At 43.3% G+C, this 27628-nt stretch overlaps 1 protein-coding gene and 1 long non-coding RNA gene across 14 annotated transcripts in view; one reads left to right on the plus strand and one right to left on the minus strand.

The window, feature by feature from the left end:
* Nucleotides 1–27628, plus strand: part of CDC42BPA (CDC42 binding protein kinase alpha) — a 326251-nt gene that overhangs the window by 198132 nt on the left and 100491 nt on the right. For all 13 annotated transcript variants that reach the window (XM_042848545.2, XM_065590558.1, XM_042848542.2 and 10 more), the window contains 4 exons: nucleotides 7006–7085; nucleotides 10985–11151; nucleotides 15792–15914; nucleotides 27474–27607. In XM_042848545.2, the coding sequence (XP_042704479.1) occupies nucleotides 7006–7085; nucleotides 10985–11151; nucleotides 15792–15914; nucleotides 27474–27607 (504 nt within the window). The remainder of the gene's footprint in view (nucleotides 1–7005; nucleotides 7086–10984; nucleotides 11152–15791; nucleotides 15915–27473; nucleotides 27608–27628) is intronic.
* On the minus strand, nucleotides 13136–27578 carry LOC122173530 (uncharacterized). The gene is made up of 2 exons (XR_006174054.2): nucleotides 27461–27578; nucleotides 13136–15873 (listed from the first exon to the last, which is right to left on the minus strand). It is a non-coding gene; the product is annotated as an uncharacterized LOC122173530 (long non-coding RNA).

The following is a 27628-nucleotide window of genomic DNA, read 5'->3' on the forward strand; positions in this document are numbered from 1 at the left end:
ATGTACTGTGATACACTTAGATTAAATTTATGGTACTGTAGCATAAGTGTGTTGAACTCACAAATTGCAGAAAATTTAAATCTTGATCCTTTTGCGGCAATCCACAAAACATCAGTGTACTCCTTCAGAAACCCTGCAGGGGTTTAAAACTGCATCTATCACTTTGCAGCTACATAACTGAAGATAACTATCCTATCTCCTTTGTCATCTTTTCATTAGACTGTTTGTGATCACTTCTTTTAATCCTTCCGCCACCCCTTTCTGCTTTGAAATTGACTTTGTTTTATTGTGAAGGTAGAAACAAAGGCTCCCATCCTGCAGTGTGGTCTAGTAGTACGGATCCTTGCACTCCTGTGGAGTCCCAATGATCTCAGTGGGACATTGCAGGGGTCTGTGCTAGCATATCCCATTGTAGAACCTGGGGTCAAAGCTTAACAATTTCCACTCAATTCTACTTTTATACTAAGTTGACATTATTTTTAAAAGGGACCCTTTCAAGATTGCAGCAATAATATGCACAATTTTTAATGAAGAAATTGTTAATAATACAACCTTAAATTACTAGATATGAAAGATTTTTTTTAAATCCAATGTATTTTTAGCTATTTTGCAGCAATTGTATACAGTGAGATAAGACCAATCAGTTACCCTTTCAGATACTGTGCAGTAGTACATCTGTAGTGTATTTGGGTTCCCCAAATCACCTGAGAACATTCAAATATATCTTCCTTCCAAAGTCCATCTCTCACCTCCCTCTTTTTCCTCCCACCCCCACCAAAAAAGCCTCCAAAACTTTATGGCCTTGGTTCTGTAAATGTGCTTAACTTTAAGTATGTCGGTATTCTCACGGGGTAAAAACGTGGCAAAAGCTGTGAACCAACATGCTGTCTTGCACCAATAGCAGAGTGAAGATTGTGCACCACATTTAGCAGAACATCTGGAACTCCATTCTGTTCAATGTGAGCCCAAGTGCTGACCTCTGGACCAAATGTAAAGCAGCTTTGATGATGATGATGATTGATATGGACCACACGAAGCAGGCGGTTAAATTCTAGGTGTACCTCAGCCAGAAGCAGGAGGGTAAGGACAGCATCTATTGTCAACTGCCTAACAGCGAAACCTAGTTGTTGAGGATGACAATGTCTCTTGAGGAGAGGCTGCATCCTACCAAGCAAAATGTGAGCAAAGACCTTTTCAGGGACTGACAATAATGATGTCCGCCTGTATTTGCCACACTCAGTGTGAGATCCTTTGCCCTTGTACAGGGACAGTATGATGCCATCTTTCCATTCTGCTGGTATTTTGCCTGATGCCCACACTTAGAAACAGTTGATGCAGACCAATGTCCACTGGTTCCGAGGCACTTTTAAGCAACCACTGGTGTGTGGCAGAGATGCATTCTTGTCCCGGTGCTATTCTGTGGAGTTATCGCCTGGATATTAGGCCTTGCTGAGTTGCATATCTGAATCAAGGTTGGTCAAGAAGTAGTCACCAATCAAGGCTATGTCGACAATGCTTTCCTGCTTGTGGAGAAGTCACCCTCCAAGGTCTCCAAGATGCCACTTGTGTGATAGAGTTGAACCAGGAGACCAGGATACAGAACCTTGCAGCTGGGCCACAAGAATCTCTGGTAAAGTGGATCAAGGACTATGAAGAGCATTGACTAGTTCATCTACCTAGACTGTAAGCAGAGTTCAAATGGCTGTAGCAAATTGGATGTTCTTCAATGAATAGGTCTTGCCTCCTCCTGCATGAAGGCCTTGTCTTGCTTACAGACACAAACGTCTTTGTGACAAAGTTTAGGATCTATCAAACCGATATACTACCTGTACTTCTGTATTGGTCAGAAACCTGGACCCTCTTACAGGCAGACTTTGAGTGTCTAGAGACATTCCATATGCGCTGTCAGGAGCCAAATCCTGAGCATAACGTGATTTGACTTCGTGTGAAATGTCAGTCTTGTAAAGATTTGACCTTTCTTCAGTCATTCATTACATTTGAAAGTTGTGTTACCTGCTCTTTGGCGATATCAGGATGCATAAAAAAATCCACACTGTGCTCTGAAACTCTTCATCAATACACAAAGGTGTGCTTGCTCTGACCCGCCCATCCCAGAGAATCATGGATTTAAAGGCTTGAGCCAGATCTGGGAACTTCACTATATGATGCCTGGTGCGACACCATCAGCCGTGGTCACTCTAGTCCTCGGTAGACTATGCATGTTTGATTAGTCCCATTGAAGTCAATTGAACTATTCATATGCTTAAAATTAAGCATGTGCATAAGTGTTTGCAGGATCAGGCCTACAACTGTATTTGCTGAATTAAAATAAAATAATTTCTTAACAAATCTATGAATGTCTGCTTTTGTAACCACCTTTTATTTTTAAGGCAAAAACTTAATTTCAGTCCTAAACTATTTACATGTTCCTTTAAATTCTAGTGTGCATTATGTTGGCACTTTGCAAACCAAAATGTTTGAGGCTTGTTTATACTAAGTTTATATTCCACTCAGGAGGTGTTACGATGCTGTTTTTTGTAAAATACGTCGCTTCACAGTAAAAAATAAAATATTACACTCAGTAGGTACAGTCATTATTATGAGGGGTTATGTGCAGGTAAATGGAATAATTCAAATTTTGATATTATGAATCTGAATTCCAATTTTACAAACTTCTGATATGCTCCCTGAGCCATTTACCAAATCTGTCTTTGCTTGCATAGTAAAAGATTTATCTCCTGTTTAAACATTGCTTCTCCAAATTTTGATTCCCAGTTTAATTTGGAAGAGTGTCTTCTAGAATGATTTAATGTCATTTTCACTATTTCTGTTATCTGAGTATAAAGGTTTCCAAGTGATAGTAAGGAGAAAAAGGCTGGGATTGCAGGGAGTTGGGAGCTGACGAATTATGGGCTATGTCTTCGACCATTTGATTTTTGCATGTTTAAGTATGTTTTCCATCGTTAAATTTCTTCCCATAACCAAAAGAGTGTTTCACTTCCATAGGAAATTTTGAACTTGCTTTCTTTTGTTCTAATTCCTATTACTCCCTGATTGGTGAATTTTCATATTATATCAGTGGGAATGATTTATTCACTGTTACTTCAGCTGATATGAAGTTTTGGAAGGGGATTCTTCCACCACAAGTACAATCTGTGAACCCCAGAAGGGGACTGAGAGCATATGAAGACTATCTGCAATAGTGATTGTAAAGCAAACATGCATGTATAGTCATGGAAATTCTCATACACACCAATGAGTGTTCTAATTAGATGTCACGTACTAGAATTTGAAATTAACATGGGATGCAATCAGAGGTTATTTGACTCCCCAAAAATATGGATTAGTTATTTTTCTAAATTTTTATTTAGATAAAGGGCTTTCCAAACTTAAATCTTCTAAATATGCGGATAGAAAAGAATGCAGAAATCAAGGAATTTTTTTCTCACTGCCTATTTCTATCCAACCATCCTTTAGATTTTACAATGCCCATTATTCTAATTAAGAAAGTATTGTATAGATTTTGACATTCATTTTTCACACATTTTAATTTTAATACAATTTATTTCTGGTGATCAATGACCACGAGGACTCATCCATAATCACTAAAAGGCTGTGGACTGTTGCGTACTAAGCTGTATCTCTTAAAAATTCTTACAGAACTTATTGACTCCAAGTGTCAACAGGTTAAGATTCTTCTGGAATGCTATCCAAAACTGTCATTTAACATGCAAAACTATAAAAAACACATATAGAGAATTACTTTCCACCTTTACATTTGTTCATCTTTTCCTAAAATGTAACCCTTTCTTAAAATGACAGGCCCTTTTAGAGCTTTCAAGGTGATATTTTTCTTCAAAATTAGTTTTTTTCTGGTGATCAAGGTGATGTAATAGGATGCAACTACATAAGAAAAGCTGGGAGATAAACAGGAGTATAAAGGCATGAATCTTGCACCCTTATTGAAGAGGATATCACAGCATTTGGAGTACGGACCTCTCTCCACCCCCATAGTGATTGCAACTGTGTGGCCTAGTGATATCTTAGGGTTTGTGCTTACATCAGTATAACTTAAGAAAAGCCACCCCCCTGAGCAACGTAACTTACACGAACCTAAGCACTGGTGTGGACAGTGCTATGTCTGCGAGAGAGACTCTCCTGCCAACATAGCTACTGCCTCTCAGTGAGGTGGAGTAATTATGCCGATGGGAGAGCTCTCTCCTGTCAGCATAGAGTGTCTGCAAAGCAGCTCTACAGCAGCTCAGCTACATCTGTACAGTCTAGTGTAGACTAACCCTTAGTGTTAGCACATGGAGCATCAGAGTTCAAGGCTTGAGCTTGGTGTGTTGTTCCTGGGCTGGCAGGAGCTAGAAGCACTGTGAAGGAAGCATGCTCAGTCCATTGATGGAGTTTTGAGCATGCTATCTTGTCATTCTGTCCAGCAATCACTCTGATTGACATTCCCTTTAGGGGAATCACAAGGCTATCTCAGGAGTTGGATTGACAGACTGCAGAGAGGGAGAACAAGTTGACTCAAGAGGTAGGGAAAGTAAAGGGAAGAATAGAAGATGCTGTTCTTCGAGTGATTGCTTCTGTGTATTCCACAGTAGATGTGCGTGCTCGCCACGTGCACCAGTGCCGGAAGTTTTTCCCTTAGCAGTACCCGTACTGGGGAAGCACTGCGGCGACCCCTGGAGTGGCGCCTGCATATCCCGCTATAAGGGGAGCCACGGGCTCCCCCCACCCTCAGTTCCTTCTTGCCACCAGTGAAGGTGGTCGGAACTTTGTGCTCCAGCTCCGCTGCAGCCTTTCTTCCCTAGTGGTACCGTTAGTCAGAACGTTCTCAGTGTTAGCTTGGACTCAGGGCATACCCCGCGCCCTAGGCTTCAAGTCGTGCGATTCCTGTCGCCGCTCTATGACCAGGAGCGACCCTCACACTGATTGTCTTCGCTGCGTGGGTGAGACTCATATTAGCGACCGCTGCAAAATCTGTAGGTCGTTCAAACCAAGAACCAAAAAGGAGAGGGACTTCAGACTTCGAGCTCTCCTAATGGAGTCAGTGTTAACACCGATGCCAGTGAGCAGATCAGACTCGGCACCGGCCGCCGCGTCGTCGGTACGTAGCAAGGCCCCTTCGACCACTCGGCGCTGCTTTCCCTCCAGGAAGCAAGGGAAGGGCCTGGCCTCGCAGCGACGCCGCGATAAGGACAAGGGAGAAACTGGTCCCGCGCTCGGCAGCCCTCAGTCCCCCCCGGGCTTAAGACCTCCGACTCGTGTGGAGCGGAGCAGCCCGGTACCGTTGACCCAGACATCCCCGGTACGGATGCCATCGACACTGAAGGTGGTGCAGGCTGCAAAGGACATTATGTCTTGCCCATGCCGAGCTCACAACCGTGTATGGGCCCCAGGTCTCGAGGCAAGCCCCCGTTAGGTGCCCTTCAGACCTCTTAGGCGAGCTGCAGCTCCCGCTCCAGGGATCACTCCCCGCACCGCTCGATGTGCAGCGACCACTCATCGGGGGACTCCTGGCCACTGTAAACACCGGCCAGACCCACGGTCTGGGTGTACCTCGCAGCCATATCGGCTTTTCACCCGCCTGTGCAGGGACACTCGGTCTTCTTCCACCCTATGACCTCCCGCTTCCTGAAGGGCCTCGACCATTTGTTCCCATATGCTAGGCCCCCGTGCCACAATGGGACCTCAACCTGGTCTTGTCACATCGCACGGCCCCTCCCTTCGAACCACTGGCCACATGTTCCTGATTGCACCTCTCGTGGAAGGTGGCCTTCCTCGTGGCGATCACGTCTGTCCGACGTGTCTCGGAGCTCAGGGCCTTAACCTCAGAACTCCCCTATACTGTTTTCCATAGGGATAAGGTCCAGCTTTGCCCACAACTGGCATTCCTCCCGAAGGTGGTTTCCACCTTCCACATGGAGCAGAGCATCTTTCTCCCCGTGCTCTGCCCTAAGCCCCATTCCTCTAGCGAGGAACGCCGCCTCCACACGCTCAATGTGCGTAGGGCATTGGCCTTTTACCTGGATAGAACTAGGCCGTTCCGGAGATCCTCTCAACTCTTTATTGCCTCGGCCGAGCAGGCGAGAGGGCAACCTATCTCTACCCATTACCTCGTGCATACGCACGTGTTATGACCTGGCAGGGATTCCCCCGCCTCCTGTCATTAAGCCCACTCTACGAGGGCTCAGGCCTCATCAGCTGCCTACGCCGCCCATGTCCCCATTCAGGACATCTGTAGGGCGGCCACGTGGGTTTCAGTTCGCACGTTTACTTCGCATTACGCGATCGTCTCCCAGTCTAGGGATGACGCCGGGTTCAGCAGGGCGGTACTTCGTCCCGAATCATTGTGAACTCCTATCCACCTCCAACAGATACTGCTTGGAATCACCTACTGTGAATACACAGGAGCAATCACTCGAAGAAGAAAGGACAGTTACCTGTTCCATAACTGGCATTCTTCGAGATGTGTTGCTCCTGTCTATTCCACAACCCACCCTCCTTTCCCTCTATTGGAGTTGTCCGGCAAGAAGGAACCGAGGGTGGGGGGAGCCCATGGCTCCCCTTATAGCACGATATGCAGGCGCCACTCCAGGGCTCGCTGCGGTGCTCCCCCAGTACGGGTACTGCTAAGGGAATACACAGGAACAACACATCTCAAAGAACGCCAGGTAACTGTCCTTTCTGTGCTCTGACAGCATCTTCAAGAATCCTTGGGGAGAAAGAAAATAATGAACCAGCTTTTAATTTCCATAATAACCTTTAATGATACCACATTTGAATAAAAAGTCCTCTTCCTGTGAACTGTTTGTATCTTTTTGAATTCAAAGCCAGATTTAGATTTTGCTGTTTCATATTTAATCTTCAAATAAAGATCATTGTGGATCTGGTTAGTGAAACAGCAGCACTAACATTTGATGACTCATTACTGTGCAGTAATGTTTTTCCAAATTGGTAGAATTCAGCTTACTCAGATGTTCTTTTATCTTCTAGGAGACAATGCCTCCACCAACTCACACTGCATTTTCTGGTCATCATCTGCCATTTGTGGGTTTTACATATACAAGTAGCTGGTAAGTCAGAGTTCTTCAATTGTCAAAGTATGGTGGATACATGAATGTGCTAAACTTCTGATCTGCTGTGTGCCGCAAGTTTATATAAACCTATAAAATAAAGAGAGTGAAGAAACAACTGCACTTGGCTGTGGAAGAAAATGGTTTTATTAAGCAGATTATTATATGCTCAGTAGTTGTATAGAACACATCTAAAATCAGACCCTGCCAATTCTCTTAAGGCCTGGTCTACACCTAAAACTTAGCTTGACTTAGCTACATTGCTCAGAGGTATGAAATATCCATGCCCCTGAGATATAATTAAGCCAACCTGTGCCCCGGTATAGATATTGCTAGGTCAACGAGAGAATTCTTCTATTGATCTAGCTACCTCCTTTCGAGGAGGTGGATTTAGGGGCAGCAATGTAAAAACCTCTTCCGTCACTGTAGCAAATGTCTACACTACAAGTGGTGAACTGCAGCAATGCCACTGTAGTGCAGACTTCACTACACATCACTGGTGGTGACATGTAGTGTACCAGTAGCCAGGGCCGGCTCCAGGCACCAGCTTGCCAAGCAGGTGCTTGGGGCGGCCACTCCGGAGAGGGGCGGCACGTCCAGCTATTCGGCGGCAATTCGGCGGACGGTCCCTCACTCCCGGTCGGAGTGAAGGACCTCCCGCCGAATTGCCGCCGCAGATTGTGATCGCGGCTTTTTTTTTTTTTTTTTGCCGCTTGGGGCGGCAAAAACCCTGGAGCCGGCCCTGCCAGTAGCTACATGCTGTAGTGAAAAGCAGGCTGTGTCGACACTGCAGTGTGTAGCTATGCAGACAGTGAAAGGCTCTAGCAGAAGGGAAGTGCTGGGGAAAAGCTTCAACAGCTCACTGCTGCTGGAGCCTTTCACTGTGGCAAGGAAAGAATCTGGCAGGGGGAGGCACAGGGAAAGGCTCAACCTTTCCCTATTGCCAGAGTCTTTCCCTGCATCAAGGATGAGCTCCAGCAGCAGGGAGCTGGCAGAGCCTTTCTCTGCTGCGGGGGAGTCTTTTCCTGTGGTGGGGAAAGGACTCTAGCAGCGGTGAGGTAGCAGAATGCTACATTGCTAAAAATAGCAGTGTAGATGGGGGAGACAGCTTGGGTGAATATAGAGCACATAGGTAGGGTTACCATTCGTCCGGATTTACCCGGACATGTCCTCCTTTTTGTGCTAAAAATAGCGTCCGGGGGGAATTTGTAAAGCACTCACAATGTCCGGGATTTCCCCCTCCCCCGGCACAGCAGAGCGAGCGGCTGGGAGGGCTGCAGGAAAGTCCCGGGCTGGACTCTGGAGCAGCTGGAGAGGAGCTCCGCCCTGAATTCTGAGCAAGTGTCTCAGCACAAAGTGCAGCCCTCCCCTTTTGCAACTGGGAGCGGTTTCTGCCATGCAGCGTAGCAAAACGGGAGCGAGAGCACTTTGTGCTGATACAAGGGCAGCTCTCCCCTGCAACCCAGTCCGGACCAGGGACCGGGTTTTGTTGTGCAAGGCCAGGGACCGGGTTTTGTTGTGCTGGGGAGCTTAGCCACGTGTCCGGCTCGCACAGAGCCCAACACCCTGTTCTGAGCAGCAGGGTAAGGGGGGGCAGGAGAAGGGGCAGGGAGGTTCTGGAGGGGGCAGTCAAGAAACGGGGGGGGGCTTTTGGGGGGGAGTGGAGAAAGTTTTGGGCAGTCAGGGTACAGGTAGGGGGTAGGGTCCTGGTGGGCAGTTGGGGGGGGGTCTTAGGAGGGGGCAGTTAGGGGACAAGGAACAGGGAGTCTTAGGTAGGGGGTGGGGTTCTGGAGGGCAGTTAGGAGCAGGGGTCCCAGGAGGGGGCAGTCAGGGGACAAGGAGCGGGGGGGGTAGGGGGCTGGGAGTTCTGGGGGGGAGCTGTCAGGGGGCAGGAGTGGGGAGAGGGATCGGAGCAGTCAGGGGACAGGGAGCAGAGGGGTTTAGATGGGTTGGGAGTTCTGGGGGGGGCTGTCAGGGGGCAGGAGTGGGGAGAGGGATCGGAGCAGTCAGGGGACAGGGAGCAGAGGGGTTTAGATGGGTTGGGAGTTCTGGGGGGGGCTGTCAGGGGGCAGGAGTGCGGAGAGGGATCGGAGCAGTCAGGGGACAGGGAGCAGAGGGGTTTAGATGGGTTGGGAGTTCTGGGGGGGGCTGTCAGGGGGTGGGGAGTGGTTGGATAGGGCGTGGGAGTCCCAGGGGTCTGTCTGGGGGTGGGGGTGTGGATAAAGGTTGGGGCAGTCAGGGGACAAGAGGCAGGGAGGCTTAGATAGTCCTGGGGGGCAGTTAGGGGCAGGGGTCCCAGGAGGGGGTAGTCAGGGGACAAGGAACGGGGGGAGGGTTGGGAGGTCAGGGGGGGCGGGAAGTGGGAGGGGCAGGGGCGGGGCTAGGGCGGGGCTCCTCCCGTCCTCTTTTTTGCTCGCTGAAATATGGTAACCCTACACATAGGGCAATGCTTGATTTGTGCTAGGGCTTGTCAGGGCTGATCCCTGGCACCTCTAGGCTTGGTGGTTCATAGCCCTGGCACCTCTGGGCTTGGTCCATCAGTTATGAAAGTAAAAATACTGTTTGAGCCCCAGCACCTCCTTTATTACAAATTAAGCACTGGCATAGGGCATACATATTCACACCCTTCAGGTGTGTCTTTAATCTGCTTGCCTAAGCTATGCCTCACTGGCTACACTGCTGTTTATACCTGTGCTAGGAGGGCTGAGTACGTATGTATTCTACATGCTGCTGAAAGAAGCATGCAGTGTAGACATACCTTATGGGTGCAATTTATTCCTGTGCAGAGAGCCAGCATAAGGCCTATTTTAAGATCTTATTCTAGCTTCTGGCCAATATGTGAATTTCACCCTAAAAGAGAGACGGAGATAAGATAAGATGCACTGGGAGACTCAGAGAAGGTATCAGCTTTAACTGTTTTTTTTTTAATTATTTTCTTTCCTGTCCTTTCATGGCCCTTAAATATTAATGGAATTGAGAAGTTGTTTAACTATGTTGGCTAGAGTTTATAGTTTTCCTAGAAGCAGCGAGCCTTTTGGAGGAAACTGAACAAGAAGAGAGTAGGTCTTAGACACTACCAGTGAAAAGTGAACGGACATTAGCTACTGTTGAGATGAATGTGACAACTGATGCAAATTTTAAGTTTAACTTTGGTCAGTATTTACCTAGAGGTACAATAAATACTAATGTACCAAAGAGCCAACGCCCTGATTCTGGCAAATATGTGTGCTTAATGTTACTCACATGAGACGTTCCATTGACTTCAGATAAACTACTCACCTAAATAAAATTAAGCATGTGCGTAAGTGCTTGCAAAATCATGTTTCTAGTGCTTTCATTATATAGTTACATACATGTCTTCATGAGAAGGATCTGGAAATGTCTCAATTTTAAATTCTGAAATTTCTTAAGTGTCATTTTTTCAAAAACAAACATTACAAAGGGAAAATTAAGTTAGAAATCTGGGAGAAATTAATTACAGAGGAGACAACCAAATTACACTAATTTCCATCTAATAATAATAATACTTAAAATTTATATTGTGGATCTTCAAGGTACTTGGCAAACATATTAGTAATTAATATGAGCTGATATGTTAATATAATTTTAGATCTTGATATTGTTGACCATTCAGAAGGTGACTTTTTGTTAATTGGCTGATTCCAGACTATCCTTTTTGCTTATCATTAATTAGAAATTTTTTACTTGTGGCATTAAAAAATGCATTCACAAGATAACTAAGGTTGGTTTCCCTAATTAAGTTGCTACAGTCATTAAAAAAGTTTATTTTTTTTACTGCGATGGAAAAATTTAAAACAATAATTTACCGGTCTGGTCAACTGCTTTAATTTTAATTTTTTTTCTAAAATTACCTAACATTTAAAATCGTTTTTTTTCAGTGTGCTTTCAGACCGCAGTTGTCTAAGAGTTACAGCTGGACCACCGTCTATGGACCTTGATGCCAGTGTTCAAAGGACTTTGGAGGACAGCTTAGCAACAGAAGCTTATGAGAGGAGAATAAGGCGCCTGGAGCAGGAAAAACTTGAACTCAGTAGAAAACTGCAAGGTAAAGCAATTAAAGACTGTTTTGTCACTTTCAGTTGGATTAGGCCAGGGGTAGGCAACCTGTGGCATGTGTGCCAATTTTCAGTGGCACTCACACTGCCCGAGTCCTGGACATTGGTCCCGGGGGCTGTGCATTTTAATGTAATTTTAAATGAAGCTTCTTAAACATTTTAAAAACCTTATTTACTTTACATACAACAATAGTTTAGTTATATTTTATAGACTTATAGAAAGAGACCTTCTAAAAATGTTAAAATGTATTACTGGCACGCAAAACCTTACATTAGAGTGAATAAATGTAGACTCGGCACACCACTTCTGAAAGGTTGCTGACCCCTGGATTAGGCTGTAGTTTTTGTGAAGTGCTTTTAATATTGTGGAAAAAAATTAAAATGTTTCCAGGAATGCCTCCCTTTGGAAATTAATCCGATTCATTATTTCTATCGACAAATTACACTTAATCCTAAAGCATCCCATATATGCCACTTACAATCTGTTGAATTCGCTGAAGCCATGGGTTGGTTATTACTCCAGCTGTGAACACTACATACTTATTATCTGCGGGGGAGAAGGAAGGGGGCGGAATCTAGATTTGTGTATTTGGCACCTACTGAAGATGTGTTGGCGCTTTGCAAGTGGAAATTGTATGATTTAAAGTCCCCATCCTACAAAACATTTTCATGTTCTTAACTTTATGTATGCAAGTAATTCCATTGATGCCAGTGGGGATATTCACATGTGTAGGTCTTTACAGCATTGAGCCCTAGTCCGTTTTCAGAGAGGCAGGGAAAGCTACAGTATAATACAGAAATTAGTGTACAACCCCACAAAACAAGGCTTATCTTTAAGTGTAAGGTACAGTATGTTGCTCTTTCTTCTTTAGAGGCATTCAAATGTATGGATTGTTTGGATTTTCTGACGCATCCCTTGTTTCTTTATTTTGTTCTCTTTTCCTGCTTTTGTGAGCACACACACATTATTGTAACCACAATTTAGGCACCAGTGTTTGAAAGTTTAACCAATGTGTTTGTTTAATATACCTCAGCAGACACTCTTTTCATAGATCCATCGAGTTTATAGCCAGAAGGGACCATTAGATCATCTAGTCTGACAGGCCATTGATTTTCATCCAGTTACCCCTTTATTGAATCTAACAACTTGTCTTTGACTAAAGCGTAACTTATGTTTGACTAACACATATTTTCCAGAAAGGCATCCAATCTTGATTTGAAGACATCAAGAGATGGAGAATCTACCACTTCCCTGAGTAGTTTGTTCCAGTGGTTAATCACTCTCTCTGTTGAAATTTGTGCTTAATTTCTCATTTGAATTTGTCTGACTTCAGTTTCCAGCCATTGGTTCTTGTGATGCCTTTCTTTGCTATATTAAAGAGCCCTTTAGTACCTTGTATTTTCTCCCCATGAATATATTTATATACTGTACTCAAGTCACCTCTTAATCTCCTTTCTGATAAACTAAAATGATTGATCTTCTTAAGTCTTTCACTGTAAAGCAGCAGTTCTCCGAACTTCATTGCACCGCGACCCCCTTCTGACAACAAAAATTACTACAAGACCCCAGGAGAGGGGACCAAAGACCAAGCCTGCCCGTGCCTGAACTCTACCACCCTGGGTGGGGGTAGGGGCCCCAAAACTGAAGCCCAAGGGCTTCTGCCCTGGGCGGGGGCGGGGAGGGGGAGGCATGTAACCTTAGCCCCGGGTGGTGGGACTAGGGCTTCGGCTTCAGCTCCAGGAAGTGGGGCTTGGGGTTTGGCCCTGAGCCCCAGAAAGTCTAACACCAGCCTTGGCGACCCCATTAAAATGGGGTCCCGACCCACAGTTTGAAAACCCCTGCTGTAAGGCATTTTCTCCAGCCCTAATTTTTGTGGCTCTTTTCTGCACCCTCTCCAGTTTTTTCAATATCTTTTTTAAAATTTGAACACCAATATCGATCTCACCAATCCCATATACAGAGATGAACTAACCTTTTTATACATCAAATGACTTTATTAGCCCCTTTTGCCACATCATCACCCTGAGAGTTTATGTTCAGTTGCTTGTCCACTATGACTTCTAAATCCTTTTTGGCATCACTGCTTTCCAGGATAAAATTTCCTAGATATGATCCGCATTCTTTATTCCTAGATGTATCACTTTGCATTTGACTGTATTAAAACACATTTTGCTTGAATGGGCCCAAACTCATCCCAGTTTGGCAAGTTGTATCAGCAATGATTTTATAGTTACTTCCAGATCAGTGATGAAAAATTTGAATAGTAGCAAGCTTAGTATTAATCCCTGTGGAGTCCCATTAGAAACAACACCATTCAGTGATTTCCCCATTAACTACTTTTTGAGATCTGTTAGCTAGCCAGTTCTTAATTCATTGAATGTGCTTTATTGATATTGTATAGCACTAATTTGTTAATCAGAATGTTGTGTGGTATTAAGTCAAATGCCTTACCGAAGTCTTAATATATTACATCTACACAGTTGCTTTTATCAGCCAAACTTGTAACGTCCTCAAATAATGTAATCAGGTTTGTTTGACAAGACCTATTTTCCATAAAACCATTTTGATTGGCATTCATTATATTCCTAGCCTTTAATTCTTTATCAATTGATTTCCAAATCAGCTTTTCCATTATTTTGGCCCAGATTTATGTCCGGTTAATGGACCTCTAGTTTCCCAAGTCATCCTGCTCGCCCTTTTTGAATAATGGCACAACATTAGCACTCTTCTAGTCTTCTGGAATTTTCATGATTCTCTAAGCGTTATTCATAATTAACATCAGAGGGCCAGAGATCTCCTCAGACAACTCTTTTTAGGATTCTTGAATGCAAGTTTATCCAGGTTTTCTGAGCCAGGATGACCTGACCACCACAAAACACAGGACGCTCCTCACCTCCCCCTGCCCTCCAAAGAAAGAGCTAGATAGTATGCAGTGATAGATACAAAAGGGTGTCTAATTATCATCATCATCACCACCTGCACCCAAAATACTTGGTTCCATTTCTCCACAGTTTTTTTACCTGCACGGTAAGCCAATAGTTTTCTGTGGAGGCAGGCCCTAGCCTGTGCCCAACTCTCCCCAAACCCGGTAGCTTTTGCTCAGTAGGTGTTTGTTCCATCTCCTGCCCCTGATTTTTTTCCTTAGACACTCCTAGATACAGCTCCAGTCTTCCAGAGCACTGCCTCATCCTTCTCTCTCCTCCTTAGAATGAGCTGGTTCTCACTTATATAGACCCATACCCCTTCCACTCCCAGCAGTCTTTGAGAGGACTACTAATTGGAGTCAGCTGCTTGGGTATTTTGTTTTTGTTTTCCTTTCCTCCCCCCATGTGACAGTTCACTCTGTTGCACTCTATTAGATATTGTGTAACTTCTGTTATTAATGGACTGGATAGTACTTCATCATCCCCATGTGATACAACCACACCATCCTGTTTCTTTCCAATACAGAACAAAAATATTAATTGAACACTTCTGCCTTTTCTTCATGATTAACATTTTGCCATCTCTTTTGTTCCCTAGTATACTTTTAAAAACCTTTTTGTCCTTAGCCCTGCTATCTATGGATTTTTCCCTGATGTTGTTAACTTTCCTTGTCAATTTCTGAACATCATAACTTCTAATTTATATCAATTGTTATCTATTTCCCCTTTTTCAATTTAGTAGACATTGGTTTTTTTTATTTATAATTTCTGTCTTCCCTCACCCACCAACCAGGATGGGCTTTTAGTTGAAGATGTTTGATTGTGGAATCATGGCTTTTAGCCATCTAATAAACTCTGCTTCAAAAATCTCCCAATTTTCATTCACATTTTTTGTCTAAGCTTTTCCTCTCAATCAGTTTCACTCATAATTTTCTTGAGCTTTGGGGAATTACCCCTTTTGAAGCACCAAGTGTATATATTACTGGTTGGAACTGTCTTCTTTTTGCCCACATTGAATGTAATCAGTTCATAATCACTGGTCCCTAGGCAACCACCAACTTTTGGTCCAGTGATTAATTCATCTTTATCCATCATAATGATGTCCTTCCCTCATGTTGGATGTAATATTTTTTGTGTCAGAAAATTATCATCTATAATTTTTAGAAACTCTAATGATGTTTTACTACTGGCTGCATTAGACCTCCAGCATGCATTTAACAAATTGAAGTGCCTTGTAACAACACAATTTCCCCCCATACACACATTACAGACAGGTGTTTACAGAGTAACTTATCCTGATCTCTACTTTGATTTGATGGTCTGCTGGTTAACACCTTGATCCATATGCATTAAAGATCATGTGCTTCTGAGTTACCAATTACTTGTAATTGTGCCCTTAGTGTACAGTGTCACTCCTCCCTCCCCCCCCCCCCCCACCTGTGCTATCTTTCCTGAACAGGTTATAATCAATGCTTTTAACATTCCAATTAAAGCAGCTGGAATCAGTAAGGTCAAGTGTATCAAATTTCTTCTCGTCAGTTGAATTTTCAATTCCTCCTGTTTTTTTCCAGTCTCCTACCATTGGTATAGAGACAATTTTGTGCACTTCTCCACTTATCAATAGTGTCACTTTCTTCTGACATCTTAAAGAATATATTGGGGGAGTGTGGAAGGCTTATCTCATGGTACTCTTCTTTGTTTTTAGAATCCACCCAGACAGTCCAGGCTTTACAGTATTCAACTGTGGATGGTCCAATAACAGCAAGCAAAGATCTAGAAATTAAAAGCTTAAAAGAAGAAATTGAAAAGTTAAGAAAACAGGTAACCGGTAAGTCTCAAGTATTTATATACAATCTTTCAATGGAAAAGATGCACTTACAAAGTTATCATGAACAAGGGGAAAAAATGACTTGGTTATTGAGAAAAACACTCCTTTTCAGAGTAATGCTGATTTCATAAGAGAGCTTGACAGCATCTACTTTTTGATGTCCCATCTTAAATTTACCATTCAGCAATAACTACCGAGAAAAATGTTTTCCTTCTCATTCTATTCCATTTATATGTCTGCCATTTTGTACACATTTATCATTGAGGACCTGATTCTCCTTTACTTATTATGCCCACTGTAATTCCTTTGACTTAAATTGAGTTATTCCTAATTTACATGATTATGAATCAGGCCCTAAAAGAGTAGCCGTGAAACCTCAACTCTAATTAGCATTGCTATAATTTTTTCTAACGGTATTCTCAGGAATAGATTAAGTCTTTCACTTGCCTTAATTGTTGTGAATGTACAGCAGCAATTTAGTGCTCAGGTTTTTCTGCAAAGTCACAGACATATGTGTACTCACAATAGCACTTCTTGCTGTCCAATCCCTTGCTGCATTACTGTATTCAAGCAATAAAGTGAAACTGGTAAATATTACTTTTATGTTCTTGTTTATGTTTGTAAACCCAAGAAGTGTGAATGCATTGTGGCCTGCCAGCCTTAGCAGATTTTAAAAACTGGAAGTAAGCATTATTTATATCACTTCATCCTTCTTGCTGAGTAATTTGGTGCCATTGGAGCGTGTGGTAAATTCTTGAGTGAGTTAAATTTGGCACCTGATATTTCAAGCATAATGGGCTATGGTCATAATTCCGATTATAATCCTACTTGCTTTAAAATATGTTTAAAATCAACAGTGTGTCAGCCAGTATGCAGTCTCATAGTTTTCTTTACCATTTTAAAGTGCATCCAGCAGTTTGGCTGCAGTAGTGGAATGAAATTAAAAGATTTTTTGTTTTATCTGAAATATCCTAATGTGTAGATATTTTTTTCTGAGAATTTAGCTCTGCAGAAAGGCTTTTTCTGGCCAAAACAAGTGGAGATGAATGAATCAAATAACTATGACAACTGAACTTTGTTAAAAGGGAGGTTAAAATTTCATATTACTTGTGTAAAACACATATCCAGGTTTTAGGGATTAAGCATAAATTTATGAATAGTGTTCTGTCATATGGAAAACACCCCTTGTTCCAAGAAATGCGCCTGAGCTGAACTCTAGAATTCAGATCCAACTGTAAATACAGGGTTTTGAGATTGAGATCATGTGTCTGATAAATGGAATCACTTACCATTGCACTTGGTGAGTCATTGGCAGTGACAATGAGACATTCTAATGATCTGTCTGTGTCTAATATGCAAAGCATAAAAAAATTTGCACATGAAAGATGATTGCTCTGAAACAGGCAATAGAGATCTAGACAACTTTTTTCCTCACTACATGTCTCTGCATCTTCCTCTGTCTTGGTGGTAAGGAGATGGCTTTGAATAAAGTTTCTACATCCTGAAGTTTCCTAGTTTGAGACATGATGTCAAGATGTTTGGCCCAAATTTTGTCTAAACTGTTAAATGGGATAGTATGTAGGGATTATCCACTGGATCCTAATTTTTCTATCATATCTGCAGCTCCATCAGAAAGTCACTAAGCTATATCATCATCTAATTATTTTTAGCTTCATTTGACTTTAAAAAAGTAAGTTAAGAAACAGAGTTGAATGCATTGTTGCTGACGCCTGTGAGGCTGGTGTGCAAAGAAAAAGGAACTATGTTGGCTTTGGCTTTATTAGAAATGCGGGTAAAAACAACTGCTAACATGTACCATATGCACAAGAATTATGGGCCAAACAGCCACCTGTAAAACTAGCCGTTGAGGGTGAAATGAACAGAATATCTCTCAAATGTCCCAAAAGCTGCTGGACGGAGGAGGGTTGTACCTATGAGTGTGTCTAGACTTCAAGCTGGGGGAGTGATTCCCAGCTCAAGGAGACATACCCACACTAGCTCTCATCGAGCTGGTGCACTAAGAATAGAGTGTAGGTGTGGCAGCACAAGGGGCTAGCCTCCCCAAGTCAGAGAGGCTAGGTACGTACACGGGCCAGCTAGGCCCTCCTGCCACTTGTGCTACTGCGGCTATGCTCTCTTTTTAGCGCAGCAGCTTGTCAGAGCTGGACATTGCATCCCTCAGCTCCTCAATGGCGTCATCTCCCTTTCCTCTCCAGACGCCTTTATATGAGAACTTTGTATAGTTTGGGCCATGCAAGTTATGGAGATCATGGTCAGGAAAGAATTTTTCTGCATGGTACCTTCTCTTGACATTGTAGTGGGGTAACATTATATTTTAATGCATACATTAATGTTGACTAGAGCAAGGGGTGAATCATTGATTTTTTCAGTTCATCCAGCAAACCGAAAAATCAGAACAAATAAGAAGTTTGCTGAAAAATTCAGAACATTTTTGGAAGTGAACTAGAAAAGTCTGGTCACCTTTTCTGTGGGTGGGTGAGTGTTTCCTCTTATAACCTTTAGCCCAGTGGTTGGGGCACTTGCTGGGGATGTGAGAGACTCACTGGTCCCCACTTAGTCCGGACTTCGGACTAAGGTACGCAAATTCAGCTACGTTAATAACGTAGCTGAATTCGAAGTACCTTAGTCCGGACTTACCGCGGTCCAGACGCGGCCGGAAGTCTCCCCCCGTCGACGCCGCGTACTCCTCTCAGCGAGCTGGAGTACCGGCGCCGACTGTGAGCACTTCCGGGATCGATCCGGGATCGATTTATCGCGTCTTAACCAGACGCGATAAATCGATCACAGAACATCGATGGCGTGCCGCCGCACCAGCCGGTAACTGAAGACTAGGCCTCAGTTTTGAACCCCCATAGGAGAAGGAACTTAAATTCAGTTCTCCATCTCCCCCCACTCCACCCCCAATGTGTATCCTAACCACCAGAATATAAGATGTTCTAGGATTAGCCTCTCTCAATCTCTCCTGTTGAAGCTGTTCCACTTTATATAATACAGTACTTAAATATTCATTGGGCCAAAGGGAGTAAGAACGACGCTTTAGCCTGGTGATCAAGGATACGTGTAAACTGGGGGAGGGGAGGGGGAAACCATGGCAGCGAGTCTCAGAGTCCAGGTCAATTGACTCAGGCTCATGGGGTTTGTGCCATAGGGCTAAAAATGGTGGTGTAGGCATTCCTCCTCAGGCTGAAGGCTGGGTGCTGAAACCCACCACCCTCACTAGGTTTTAAAGCCCAGCTCCAGCCTGAGCAGGAATGTCTACACCGCCATTTTAGCCCTGTATTATGAGCCTTAATCAGGTGACCCAAACTCTGAGACTCTATGCTGTGGGGATTTTTTGCAATGTAGACATACCCTAAGGCACTCACTTGGAAGGCAGGAGATGTGGCTGCCAGATTAAGAGGAGAGATTTGATTCCACATCTTCTACCTCCCAGGTGAGTGTCCTAATCACCAAGCTATAGAGTCATTCTTATTCTCTCGCCCATTGACCCAGTGAATATTTATATAGTTATACAACATAGAACAACTTCAACAGGAGAGATTGAGAGAGGCTCTAGGCTATTCTGGGATTAATCTGGTGCTGAGGGCATTTACCTGGGAGGGGAGAGACCCTTCCCTACTCCAGTGAATATTTATATAAAGGACAGGAGAGACTGAGAGCTGTTGACTAGTCTGAGGTGGTCCACTGGCATTCGTTCTGTTCTCCCCTTACCATCACTTCCCTCCTCAGATGTGAGAGTTTTTAGGCCTCTGCAGGGTTCCTGGCAGAACTCTGTGCTCCTTTAGTAGCCTGCAGAGGACAGCCCCTGGTTCTCCATAACCTCTACATCTATGACACTAAACCCTCACATTATTGCTGAATTTTTCAAGTAACTAGCTTGTCTATGGGTTTTTCCACAAGAAGGAATGTTATGGCTCTAAATCAGTAGGGTAATATATTTCTTTGGCATGCTTTTTAGTCAGGGATATAAATAATTCACTGGCAACACAGTTAGTATAAAAAGTAGATGACGGCATCCTTTTAATTTACCAGATCTGTAGCATAAATGGAATCATTGATTTAATAGATTTAAATGTGAAATCCACTCCTCTGATGGTCTGTGAAATTAAGTTACTTAGCTGCTATCGCCTCACAATACTTCCTATCTAACAAAGCTAAAACCTATCATAAAGATATACATGAAGCAGTGGGTGGCAAGGTGGGCAGATACTGTCTTTTATTGTACCGACTTCTGAGACTGAGAGAAATAAGCATTCGAGCTACACAGAGCTCCAATAAAAGATACTACCTTACCCACCTTGTCTCTCTAATATCCTGGGACTGACATGGCTACAACTACACTGCATACAAGTATTGGGTGGGTGCATTAGTTGCAGCTGCAGAGTGGTAGCAGCAAAGCAGCTGCTGGAATTTTAATATTGTCAGTTTTTCTGCTGGCTGGTAAACAGCAGAATTGCAACTAGAGCTGTCGATTTATTGTCGTTAACTTACGCAATTAACGCAAAAAATTCATCACGATTAAAAAAAATCACAATTAATCGCAGTTTTAAATCACACTGTTAAAAGACAGAATACCAATTTAAATATATTAAATATTTTTGGATGTTCTTCTACATTTTCAAATATATTGATTTCAATTATAACATAATACAAAGTGTACACTGCTCACTTTATATTATTATTTATTATTACAAATATCTGCACTGTAAAAGTGATAAAAGAAATAGTATTTTTCAATACACCTCATACAAGTACCGTAGTGTAATCTTTTTATCGTGAAAATGCAACTTACAAATGTAGATTTTTATTGTTACATAACTGCACTCAAAAACAAAACAAGGTAAAACTGTAGCGCCTACAAGTCCACTCAGTCCTACTTCTTGTTCAGTGAATCACTCAGATAAACAGGTTTGTTTACATTTATGGGAGATAATTCTGCCATTCCAGAGGACATACTTCCATGCTGATGACGCTCGTTAAAAAAGTAATGTGTTAATTAAATTTGTGACTGAACTACTTGCGGGGAAATTATATGTCTCTCTGTTTTACCCACATTCTGCCATATATTTCATGTCGTAGCAGTCTCGGATGATGACCCAGCACATGTTGTTCGTTTTAAGAACACTTTCACTGCAGATTTGACAAAACACAAAGAAGGCACCAATGTGAGATTTCTAAAGATAGTTACAGCACTTGACCCAAGTTTTAAATATCTGAAGTGCCTTCCAAAATCTGAAAGGGACGAGGTGTGGAGCATGCTTTCACAAGTCTTAAAAGAGCTATGCTTCTGTTTGGAAACTATGGAACCCGAACCACCTTCTGTTGATGGCATCTGACTCAGATAATAAAAATGAACATGCATCGGTCCACACTACTTTAGATTGTTATTGAGTAGAATCCATCATCAGCATGGAATGGTGGTTGAAGCATGAAGGGACATATGAATCTTTGGCCTGGTCCACACTAACCCCCCATTTCGAACTAAGGTACGCAAATTCAGCTACGTTAATAACGTAGCTGAATTCGAAGTACCTTAGTTCGAACTTACCGCGGGTCCAGATGCGGCAGGCAGGCTCCCCCGTCGATGCCGTGTACTCTTCTTGCCGAGCTGGAGTACCGGCGTCGACGGCAAGCATTTCCGGGATCGATCCCAGAACATCGATTGCTTACTGCCGGACCCGGAGGTAAGTGTAGACCTACCCTTTAGCACATCAGGCATGTAAATATCTTGTTACCCCAGTTATAACAGTGCCTGTTCTCACTTTTAGGTGACATTGCAAACAAGAAGTGGGCAACATTATCTCCTGCAAATGTAAACAAACTTGTTTGGCTGAACAAGAAGTAGAACTGAGTGGACTTGTAGGCTCTAAAGTTTTACATTGTTTTATTTTTGAATGCAGTTATTTTTTGTACATAATTCTACATTTGTAAGTTCAACTCTCATGATAAAGAGATTGCACTACAGTACTTTTATATAAGGTGAATTGAAAAATACTACTACTTTTATTTTTTACAGTGCAAATATTTGTAATAAAAATAAATATGAAGTGAGCAGTATACACTTTATATTCTGTTTTATAATTGAAATCAATATATTTGAAAATGTAGAAAACATCCAAAACTGTTTAAATAAATGGTATTTTATTTTTGTTTAACAGTGTGATTAATCACGATTAATTTTTTTAATCCCTTGACAGCCCTAATTGCAACATTTCCTTTATTCATCAATCTAAATTTTTAGAGCTAATAAACAGAATCTTGGACCTGTGAGTTCTCGAAGATTTGTGAACACGTAATAAAATATGAAAATACCAAGTATCTCTGTATTTTAAATTGCAAAGGCATTATTGGAAACTTTTTTTCAACTCAAGATTGAAATTCCCAAAATTAGTGAGACATGGATTTTTGTTACATGAATCCACTTGCTAGTATTCAGGTAATCAATGCTTTGAATTAAGTTGGGGGGAATTTCTGCACTCATAGTGCTAACTCTGTTTCGGGCTGGAGACTTTAGCCATAGAAAGTGTGTGGGGCAAGGCTCCTCTTTCTCTCAACCTACCAGAATGTATCCTAGGAAAAGGAGACTGTTTGACTATAGCACACATACTCCTCTGAGGAGAGTCAGAAGCCCATGGTGTCTCAGAGGAAAAAACTCTGGGGAGAAGCTGTTTTTCTTTTCATTTGAACACTGCACTGGACTTCATTAGTTTGACTGAAACTGTCAGTTCTCCTGGAAAAATCTGAAACACCAGTAGGGATGCCTGGAGGAGACACGTTGGTTGAGCTTTATTTCCTGTCTGTCTGTCTGTGTGTATGTGTCTCGGTTTGCTTGTTTGGACTTTGCCACCAGACCCTGGGAAGGGGCCATGTTCTCTATAACTAAGGCTACGATTTAGTCATGGGCATTTTTAGTAAAAGTCATGGACAGATCATGGGCAATAAACAAAAAGTCACTGGGGTCAGCCGCACTGGCTGCTGCAGAAATCATGGAGGCCCTGGAAAGTCACGGAATCTATGACTTCCATGACCTCTGTGAAAGACTCGCAGCCTTATCTATAACCCACAGTCAGGGCCGGTTTTAGGCCAATTCAACCAATTCCCCTGAATCGGGCCCCGCGCCTAAGAGGTCCCCGCGCCCAAGCCCCGGTACAGCGTACCGGCGTGGCCCGGCTTCCCAAGGGGGCAATTTAAAGGGCCTGGAGTGCCCAGCAGGGGCTGGAGCCCCAGGCCCTTTAAATTGCCACCAGAGCCCCACTGCTGGAGCCCTGGGGTAAGGCTGCGGGGCTCTGGGAGCTATTTAAAAAGTCCGGGGCTCCAGCTGCCTCTGCTGCCCCGGTCCTTTAAATAGCTGCCGGAGCCCCGCCACTTCCCCAGGGCTCCCGCAGCTATTTAAAGGGCTGGGGCAGTAGAAGCAGGGGAGCCCCGGACCCTTTAAATAGCCCCCAGAGCCCTGGGATAGCGGGGGCTCGGGAGCTATTTAAAGGGCTGGGGCTCCAGCTGCCTCTGCTGCACCCCCTGTCCGCACCAGCCCCGCACCCCCTGCCCTGCCCACAGCCAGCCCCTATCTCCAGCCAGCCCCGCACCCCCTGCCCGCAGCCAGCCCCTGCTGCACCCCCTGCCCTGCCTCCAGCCCCGAGCCCCCTGCCCGCAGCCAGCCCTGCACCCCCTGCTCACAGCCAGCCCCTGCCGCACCCCCTTCCCACAGCCAACCCCTGCTGCACCCTTTTCACTGTCTCCAGCCAACCCCTGCCGCACCTCCCTGCGGCCCTGCCCGAAGCCAGCCAGCTCCACACTCACCCCTGCCCATATTAGCCCTGCACTCCCTGCCCTACCCACCCCAGCCCTGCCCTGCCTGCAGCCAGCCCCGCACCCCCTGCCCAGTCTCCAGCAAACCCCTGCCGCACCCTCCTGCCTGAAGCCAGCCAGTCCCGCACTCCTCTGTCTCCAGCCCTGTCAACCCCTGCCACACACCCCTGCGACCCTGCCTGAAGCCAGCCAGACCGCCCCACACACCCCTGTCTCCAGCCAGCCGCGCACCCCTTGCCCTGCCTCCAGCCAGCCCCATGTCCACTGGTGCCCTGCAGTTCCCAGGGCAGTAACCCTGCACACCTGCTTCAATGAGGAGGGTAGGGAGCAGCTGGGACCCACACATGTGCACACCACTAGGGTGACCAGACAACAAGTGTGAAAAATCGGGACAGGGGTGGGGGGTAATAGGATCCTATATAAGAAAAAGACCCAAAAATCAGGACTGTCACTATAAAATCGGGACATCTGGTCACCCTAGCACACCCCCAGGGAGTGGCGGGGACCCACACATGTGAAACGGAGCTCATTAATAACCGATCAACAGCTTATATGACGCAATGTACATAATATATAATTTTATTATTTATATAGTTATGGAAAGTAAATAATACATGGAAGAAATGAAACGCTTTTTTTTACATGGGGTTTTTTTTTTTTTTTTTTTTTGTTAGTCATCCCTGCCAGGGCCTCGTCGAAAATGTTCGAATTGGGCCCCGCACTTCCTAAAGCCGGCTCTACCCACAGTCTGCTACAGTATGAATAGCTTATAAATTCAAATAAGCCAGTGCTTTAAACATAGTTATCTAGCATTTGGGCAGATTTTCAGGTGTGATGCACTACACCATGGGCATTATTTGTACCTGAAGGTGGTTTAACTGGCCCAGGGAGGCTCACCCCAGTGTAAAGGTGATCCTCCACTGTCGTTTAGTTAGCACGATTAATCTCACTGGGCAGGTTTAAACGAAGGGAATTGGCAGTTAACCATGTGGAGATTTTTCTTTCAGTACTCTACTTATCCATTAATAGTTTTCAGTTTCATTATGCACATCACTTACGTATCCATGTGTGTATTTACTTGTACATACATTATGTGCTCCCCTCTCTGGTTGGAAATGATCATTTTTAAACTGCTCATGCAAAAACTTAAAGGTATTAACAAAAAGAGAGGCAATATAGCTGTCTAATTTAGGGGATTCTCAATCTTTTTCTTTCTGAGCCTCCCTCCCCACCAATCCATGCTCTAAAAATTCCACGACCCACCTGTGCCACAACAACTGTTTTTCTGCATATCCAGTAGATTAAAAGCCAGGGCTGGCGTTAGGGGGTAGCAAGCAGGGCAGTTGCAAAGCTAAGTTGCTTGGGCTTCAACTTCAGCACTTGGTGGCGGGGCTTGGGCTTCAGCTTTCTGCTCTGGGCCCCAGCGAGTCTAACACCCGCCCTGGTCTCTGGTTTATTTTGGCGGACCCCTGAAACCTGTTTACAGCCCCCCAGGGTGCCCCAGTCCCTGGTTAAGAACTGCTGGTCTAACTGATTGTGAGTAGAGAACGATTACAGAAATAAGAGAGAAAAAAGAGCTATACGGTTACCTAATCTGTTCCCCGCCAAGGCATGTTTTTTTCCCACAATGTATACTTGAATGCCTTGTCTGGTCCAACTGTTGAAGTATAGAATGATCTGGGCTGCTCCTTATGTTCCGACTAATCTGATCCCATCCAATAAAAGTTTGTGATGGGACAGGAATGTTGCACTGTAGGTGTTTTCATATGCTTTTTACGGCATAGATTATAAAACTTGGCTATTGAGAAGAGATGGGCCCAAACTAAATACTTGTATCTGAACACTTCCAAACTTTGGAGGAGTTCAGACCAGAAGCAAGAGCCAACATTCCGGTTGGCCCTTATCTCTAAACACAAAGCCTAGGTCCTCTGAATTTTAAGAAAGTTCAGATTCATGCTTTGTGGTTTGGGCCCATCCCTGTGACTAATGAATTAAGCCTATAATTAGAGCCCTGCATATCTGTGAATAGCTGCTTTATATCCATAGATATCTGCATCTGGATGAAGAGTTCTTGTTTATCATTAAAATGTAGCTACCAGTTTTTGGTTCAAGTCTTTTACCTGCTTTCTTGACTAGTCTAATAGTGAGTACCTGTTGAAGATAGTGAAAATTAATTTAGAAATTTGTCAGATTCAGGGCTGTCCCCAATGAGACCTTCGTAAATCATGACATTTTTGTCTATTCAGTCTTCCAGGAAATGACAACCAAACATATGCTTTCAATTTTTGAGGTTAAAGTTGTTTGGTTTGGGTTTTTTTTTTTTTTTTGGTTCTCTAAGTCACATAGAAGAAAACTTTGAGGAATCCTTCATATTGCCAAAGAAGAAAGAAAATAGAGCTATGGAACAAAGTAGTTCACGCATAGAAGAGAAATTTATCTTGGCTCAGTGTAGCTGCAGATAAACTTTCTTCTCCTGGTGACTTCAGAGTAGAATACATGAGACAGGCAGTTAATAATTTCTGGCATTGAGCTCTATCTGTAGTTCAAGCACATTCTTTTAAAGTTTTAAAATAAGAGTCAACAAATTAAAACAGTATAGAGTGTTTATAGGGATAAAAGTTAATAGTTATTCATCTGCCTATAAAATCCTTGTGCTCCAAAACTTGCAGCTCTTAAAAATTGTGTGTATGTATGTGTATTTGTATTTGGTTGCTCTAAGAGCCAGGCTGTTATGGTCGCATTTCTGAAAATGTAGTAAAAGTAAGGTCTTCAGGTTTTTATTAAAAGTGTGTATGTGTTTGTGTTTGTACTATGTAGATACAAGCCTATGGAGTGATATCCTGGCCCCATTGATATCAATGGCAAAACTCACATTGATTTCATAGGGCCAGATTTAACCCACAGTTGTGTGATATATATCCAAATACGCACTCTTAAGAAAAGAGGTAGCAAAGAACAGGAATTAATTTATGATGCATTTTCCTTTCCCTCACAAACTTCTCAGTGGTCTACTATACTTTCTGCAATTCTGCTTTTGAAGTTGTATCTTTTGGGTATACTTATATTTGACATAATTTGGATATGCTTTGAAAATTACTTTTGTTTTCTAAGTGAGTAACAGTTTATAATAAACCATCCTCAGAAATATGTGCCTTCCTGTAGTTACAGTAATAATAAACAAAGCAGGTCACATAAACACAAATGCTGTTAACTCTAGAAATAAAACCATCTGAAAATAATTTGAATATCATCAACAGAAGAAGGCTTGCCAGCTCTTGAGTAACCCAGCATTTTTTTGCTGCTGCTTTTTGCTTGAGGGGGAAAGAAAAAAACATATCAGGATATAGTGTCATTTGAAATGTGTCAGGTAATATGCTGCATCCCCGTGTACAATAGCTAAAGACATATGTCATACTGTATTAAATTATGAAATGAGGTATTATTTGCCATATTATATCACATAATAAAATGACAATGTATGTCATTTGGCATGTCACACTATAACATGATGTAACTGCGTCTGTTCCATCACATTAAAAACAAACATGGCAATCAAAAACCATAGATTTTTAAAAAGACCCCGAAATACCAACCCTAGTTTGAGATTATATTTGTCATACTACCTGCATAAGGGAAGGCAAATGAAAACAGTTTAGGTCATCCAAACTCTATGCTAATGGATAGTAAGCATGATTTCCTCTTAACATATTTAGCATTACCTTTTCTTTTTAGATTCCGGTCAGCTGGAACAGCAACTGGAGGAGGCCAGTTCTGCACGACGAGAATTAGATGATGCTTCTAGACAAATCAAGGCTTTTGAGAAACAAATTAGAGCACTGAAGCAAGAGAGAGAGGATCTTAATAAGGTACAAGTGCTTTGTCAGATA

The sequence above is a fragment of the Chrysemys picta genome, chromosome 3 (assembly GCF_011386835.1).
Source record: "Chrysemys picta bellii isolate R12L10 chromosome 3, ASM1138683v2, whole genome shotgun sequence".
NCBI lineage: Eukaryota > Metazoa > Chordata > Testudines > Emydidae > Chrysemys > Chrysemys picta.